Here is a 6,587-nt window from a genome sequence, read left to right as displayed (position 1 = left end):
AGTTGATTATCATTATGTGCGTGATGCCATTCGTGATGGAATTATTTCTACGTATCATATGTCTACTGATGATCAGCTTGCAGACATCTTCACCAAGGCCCTTGGCAAGCGCAAGTTTTTGTATCTACTTGGCAAGTTGGGCATTTATGATCTTCATGCTCCAACTTGAAGGGGGGGATCTTCTATATTTAGAATATGTATATTTTGTATATTTCTTTATGATTTGGTGAATGAGATAATAGCCATAATTCTAGGGTATAAATAGCTGTTATACATAGCTGTAGACACATTTTTAGCTTGTAATATGGTATATATATATATATTACCTAAAGGTGAATGAAAAAGATCAAGGAAACACATTTTACCAATTTTGTCACTTACACTCGTTAGTGCTCTGTTAAATTCTCATCCTACACATTTCCACTATTACCACCATCACGAGGTCGAACCTCTCTAACAATTCTGGTGTTTTCTTTACTTAGTCTTTATTTTTTGTTGTTATTCAATTATTCTTAATCGCTTTAATTTGATTTACTGGCATTGGCTAAAAGTGAGGTCAATACTTTATGATTGGGAATATAACCAATAAAAACACATGGAGCTGAGCGAAAATCAAGTTTATGTTGATTATATGCACGAAGATGAGGAAAACACAAAGAACCAAAAACCCGAAGATGAGAATAATTTGGAGTGAGCCAAAAACTCGAAGGTTGGAATAACAGAGAGATTTGGTGAAGGGGAAAGTGTTGGAAAAGGATTTATGGTGGAATGAAGAGGAGTGTGGATAGGCGGAGGTGGGATTAAGGTTACATGAGGTATAGAAGAAGAGGGTGGACCGGTGGAGACGGAGGATGAGGAGTCACCACACCAATAGGTTCCATTGACGTAGGTCAAAAATATTTGCTTTAGAGAAAGACTGTGAAAGACCTCTGTATATTTAATTAATTTTCCCAAGAGAGAAAAGAGAGTTGCAAATAAGGTCTAGACAATACTCAAGAGTCATGATCTGAATAAGTAAACCAAAACACAATCATAAAGATGATGAAATTAACAAAAAACATAGTTCATTAAACTAAACTTATTATTCATGTCATGTGGCACTGGCATTACACCATTAAGTTGTTGAGTTTAAATCAAAGGAATTTTAATTAATTCCCACCACTTATTTGGGAAAGCACCATCATTATTATCCCCCTCTAAGCCTCCAAAAGAGGGTGAGAAAGAGAGTTTATGGTATATATTTTGGGCTGTACAAAAATCAAAAACAAAAGATTGAAGCTTTTGTCTAATACTTGAGAACCTTAGAGTTTTCCCAGAGATGTTGTTATGTTTCCAAGTTGAGTCTCAACTAGGTTAGGACTGTCCAATGTAACAACATGGTTTAGAGGATAATTCCTGTTATTATGGAGTATACGAGAACCGTTGCCAACTCCCTTCAATATAACCGTCTTGTGAGTCCCACCAATCAGTCCTTCATAATCTGTGTCCCCACATTCTCCCACAAACACCACAGCACTTGCCAAGTCCATACCCCATCGCACATAAAGATACCTGAACAAAATCAAAATCCCCTTTCTAATTAATTCTTCTTGTTTTTCAAACTTAAAAGAGGATCATTACAGTGGTATATTTATATATTTACCTGAGGGCTTGAGCTCTAGAAGCCGTGGCAGGGATGACATTCAGCTTCGTACCATTTTGGCAGAGTAAGACATGGCATCGAAGAGCTTGATATCTCATTAGTTTCTGTACTTCCGAGACAGGAGGCATCTGCAACCAAACCAGGTGGGGAAAAATAATTTAAGATGAAAATTAATTATAGTATTACAGAAATAAAAGAGAAAAGAGGAACCACTAATATACCAATGAGGGGTGTTTAACTTGGAATGCATAGCACTGAGGAGTTGATCCAGATTCATCATGTGAAACAATTTGCTGATTTTCATTTTCATTTATATTGTTATTGTTATTGACAGAAGAAGCCCAACGAACCAAAGTCTTCTTCAAGTCTTGTCCACCCCATCTGTAATCAGTGTGTGAACGGTAGTCTAAGTCAACCATGAATGGAAGACCAGAAGGACTATCTAGTTCATGGTTTGAAGATGGATAGTAGAGCTCACTACCACTGTTGCATATAAATGCATCGAAATCTGATGGTGCAAAACCTCCTGAGATTAGAAGAGAGTAAATTTCAGATATGGTTAAGGATGTTGACAATATGATACCAATATCCTTTTCTTCTTCTTTCCTTGCTGCCTCAACAATTTTCTCAATGATATCAACTAACTCTAAGGTTGTGTCACAATCCACACTGATAACAAAAACATGCTTCCTCCTCCTAAATGCTGGAAATAACAAATCTTCTTTCTCAACATATGATGAATACTTTTGGTTTCCCCCTAAAACTCCCCTTGAGAATGTAGAAAAAGCGTTCTCTATCCTGTTCTTTCGATCACACTCGTTGTCTTGATCGCCATCTAAATTAGCATTATCACCATCCAATGAAAGCTTCAGGTTGAGTGAGAGGTCTTGTATATCTCTCAAGGAATCACCAGGTGATTCTGATCTTATATTCTCATTTTCAGCATCACTCTGTTGCCACTGAGGCTGTCTTTGTTTGCAACTTGCTATTCTAGTTAGGTATGTCTTACAGTGTGCTAGCCAAGAGAAAAGGTGAATATTTTTCAGTCCATTATGCCTACATCTTCCCCAGAGTTGCTTATCTGAAACAAGCTTCAGAAGGGCATCTGAAATTGCTTGTTGATCATGGGGATCAACCAGTACACCATTGTCAAGAACCTGTCATAAATTTGAGTGCTTTTGTAAAAATAATCATAATAATAAAGGTGCCAAAGAAAAAAGATAGGGGGGTGAATAGGTAAGCACCCTAAGAATATCCACAGGACCTCCATTTTTGGTGGCAACAGTAGGTAATCCATAAGCTGCTGCCTGTTGAAAAAACATAAAATAATAAAAGAGATCGAGATTGTGTTTGGACTTCACATTAATCAATATCTGAAACCAAAGTTAGAGACAAGAAGCACCTCAATTAAAGTAAGCCCAAATGGCTCAATAAAGGCTGGATTGATGAAAACTCCCTACCAAACAAAGAGAAACTCAAATCAGTTGGTTGAAATGCTTGTTTTTGCATATGTATTTATGTATATGTACCTTTGTTTTTGCTGCTAGACGATAGATTTCAGGGACATCAGATTGCTTATGACGTTTAGGATATGCAACTTGACCATATAGATCATATTTGTCAATCAACTTTAGAATTGAAAGAAGCACAGAGCTATTTGTGCCAGGCATTTCGTCAATATTGTCACGGTTTCCCATTATTAGTGTCTACATATATATATATAATGAATGTATCAGTAGGAAACACAAAAAGTGAGTTTGCTAGGAAGCCATGTAAAAGATATATTGAATAACCATACAAGATTAGCTAGCTCTCTCAGTGGACGACACTCTCCAAATGCTTTGACTAGAGTTGTGATATTCTTTTTAGGATCTGGTCTTGCAAGTGCAAGTATCATAGGCTTGCGTGGATTGGAAAAGAAACGCATAATCTGCCAATCAAAAAATACAACTGTGATATTCACATTTGTAATTATTCATAAAACAAAACAAATGGGAATTGGGAAGACAAGAGAAAGAGAATGGACACTTTAGTAAATCACCTCTGACCAAATTGGTGGATCAGGGGAAGCAGCATTATCTTCATTTCTCTCCAATTCTCCATCTACATCCCCTTCTTGAGGAACTATATGATGAAATTCCATTCCAGGAGGAATTACCTATAAACCAAAGACAAATAGAAAAAAACTAACAGAATTTGGAGGAAGTACAACAAAAATAAAAAACCAGTAAAACAAGGCAATGTTAATCTGAATCAATAATACTCACAATCATCCGAGGCATGAATCTTCCATGACAATGAACACCCCTTTTGATCCTTGCTCTTAATTTTCGTTCTATTACCGGATCAAAGCCGTCATACAATCGCCATTGCTCTTCAATCTCTTGTCTAGTGCTGGTGATGACAATTTCGGAGGCATCAAGTGATAGCTCCTCAGCTTCAATCCTTCTCATTATTTTGTAAGTTGAATTTATTTCTTCTCTTGATTGACGTCCTTGCTTTAATAATTGTTCAAGCTTATCTCTTCCGAGTGAGTGACCGGTAAAGATCATTGGCACATTCAATGCTCCAGACAGAAGAGCAGCAGCATCACCTGCATCAGCATAATGTCCATGTATTGCTATAGGCCAAATTGATTGCCCACCACCAACTTGCTCACCCAAAACTCTGGACATATGAGTAATGTGGACGAGAGCACGGTCAACAAATTCAGGTATGTGAGGCCATAGAAGTTCTTTTGCTACATATTTGTCTTTTGGGCCAAATGGTACTCGAATTATGTATGCTCCACTACTCTCTCCAACCTCATCAATTGTATTCTCATGAGATGTTGTTGTTGGATTTAGCATTTCTGTTGGTTCACCATATGTCCAGTCCACACCTGGAGCTGCTATTTGTCTTGTAAGTAAATCAACTCTGTAAACCCCTGGCATTGAGCCTAAAGCCCTGGCTAGTTCTACTACATACTTAACCTGATAACAAAGCAAATTTTAAACTCCATGTAAGTATTTGCTAAAAGTTTCAACTTATTTAATCTGTTTGGATAACTATATTATATAAGTATTAGATGAGACATTACAGCCTAAAGTTACCTGGCCACCTGTATCAGAATCACGACCAAGCTCCATGTTCTCACCACGTATCAACCCATGAAGACTGCACAAAAATTGCTTGTTAATAAGAACTAACAACACACACACCATCATGCACACAGTTAGAGATCAATATATTATGGTTTGTGTAATTCACATATATCTATATATATATACCTTATTAGCACTATGTATAGTTTCTTTTCTTTGAGCTGCTTAGCCAAGTTTTCCATTACATCAACAGAACTATTTCTAGGCATTGTTCCTCCTCTGTTGCTGTCACCATGGGCTGAAATATCACTAATAGTCTCTCCTTTCTCTCCTTCTGATAAGTCTTCTGACATATCAGCCGTTGCTTCACGGCGGCCTCTTTCCCTTTCAACACGTCGATTCGCCATTCGCTGAGCTTCCTCTCCCTCCAGCTAGTAATTAAAACATAAAACATACAATAGATTTAAAAAAGAAAAAAAGAAAAACAGAGTTTAATTTCCATATAGTAAACATTTAATTATTTAAAGAAAGAGTAATGATAGCATAATTTTTGGATTAAGAAATGTAAGATCATCCTTCAAATCCATGCATAAATATTTACAAGCAGAGCATCAACCACAAATTCCAAAATATATGACTGATGATCAGATGAAATTATGAACAGAACAGTCCAAAACTATAATAATAATAATAATAATAATAATAATAATAATAATAATAATAATAATAATAATAATATAACCTGCTTCTTTTTACGAGCTAAATTCCAAATCCTCCAACACATGTTCTCCAACCTGGTGTTCCTCTCTTGGGGGCTCCTCGTCGCCGCAGCCTAGAGAGAGAGAGAGAGAGAGAGAGAGAGAGAGAGAGAGAGAGAGAGAACAGGAAACACCATTGCTATGATTTGGTGATAAAAAAGAAAAAACAGAGAATTATTGAAACAGAAAGAGGGGGTGGGTGGGTGCATACTCGAACCCAGGAACGGTATAGATCGGTTTCATCGAAACCTGTGATGACTTCCTCAACGAAATAACGAGTGGGACTGAAACGACCTCTTTCTCTGAGAAGCAGAGATGATATGGAATTGGGTTTGGATTTGGATTTGGCGTCGTCCAGGCCTGGTCCTACGTCTAAAATGGCCTCCAAGTAGCTATTCACCCAATCGTTCCCCGCCATTTCTTCTTAATTATTAGTAGTTAGTTAATTTGGTTTGATCGATCAACAACCTCAGTCTCAGTGTTGAGTTCAAGGTGAGGTCTTTATAGTTTCAAACAAAGGAGAGAGAGACATGCACACAGTTAGTAGTACAATGCTATTATGCTATTATAATATTCTGTCTACTGTTTATATCAACTTTTCTCTTTCAACACACGATTTCTTTACACCTATATATATTCTTTAGTGAAAAATAATTATAATAATCCAAATCTCTATATCTATTTTATATAAAGTATGTAAGGTAGTTTTTAAGTTAACTTTAAAATAATATTCTTTACTAATTTTATAATGTTATTATATATATTTAAAAATAAAAATTATGTAGATATTTTATGTAAAGAAATTTGAATTTAAATTTAAAATACTTAAAATATTATAAAATATTATAGATATTTTTAATCATATTTTTAGTTTAATTTTAAATTAAAATAAAAAAATTATGTAAATATTTTATATAAAGAAATTTAAACTTAAAATATTATAAATATTTTTAACTATATTTTTAATTTTATTATTACTTATTTTATATTTTAAATTGAAATAGTTGCAATAAGGAATTGATTGCTTTCCATTTTAGTTATGGTAAACCAATTTACAAACCATAATTTTTGTAAAACTTGGGAATAAAAAACTTTTATATCAAT

At 35.2% G+C, this 6,587-nt stretch overlaps 1 protein-coding gene across 1 annotated transcript; it reads right to left on the bottom strand.

The window, feature by feature from the left end:
• Nucleotides 1–1,047: 1,047 nt before the first annotated feature.
• LOC115698989 (probable sucrose-phosphate synthase 1) lies at nucleotides 1,048–6,071 on the bottom strand. The gene is made up of 13 exons (XM_030626205.2): nucleotides 5,695–6,071; nucleotides 5,468–5,557; nucleotides 4,912–5,156; nucleotides 4,735–4,798; nucleotides 3,910–4,614; nucleotides 3,684–3,800; nucleotides 3,441–3,572; nucleotides 3,172–3,348; nucleotides 3,045–3,098; nucleotides 2,887–2,949; nucleotides 1,864–2,799; nucleotides 1,643–1,770; nucleotides 1,048–1,551 (listed from the first exon to the last, which is right to left on the bottom strand). The coding sequence occupies exons 1-13, from the start codon at nucleotides 5,899–5,901 to the stop codon at nucleotides 1,302–1,304; spliced, it is 3,168 nt and encodes a 1,055-aa protein (XP_030482065.2). The 5' UTR covers nucleotides 5,902–6,071; the 3' UTR covers nucleotides 1,048–1,301.
• Between the last annotated feature and the right edge of the window lie 516 nt (nucleotides 6,072–6,587).

This window comes from Cannabis sativa, chromosome X (genome assembly GCF_029168945.1).
Source record: "Cannabis sativa cultivar Pink pepper isolate KNU-18-1 chromosome X, ASM2916894v1, whole genome shotgun sequence".
NCBI lineage: Eukaryota > Viridiplantae > Streptophyta > Magnoliopsida > Rosales > Cannabaceae > Cannabis > Cannabis sativa.
Note: the sequence above shows the minus strand (reverse complement) of the source record. Positions and strands in the feature narration are given on the sequence as shown.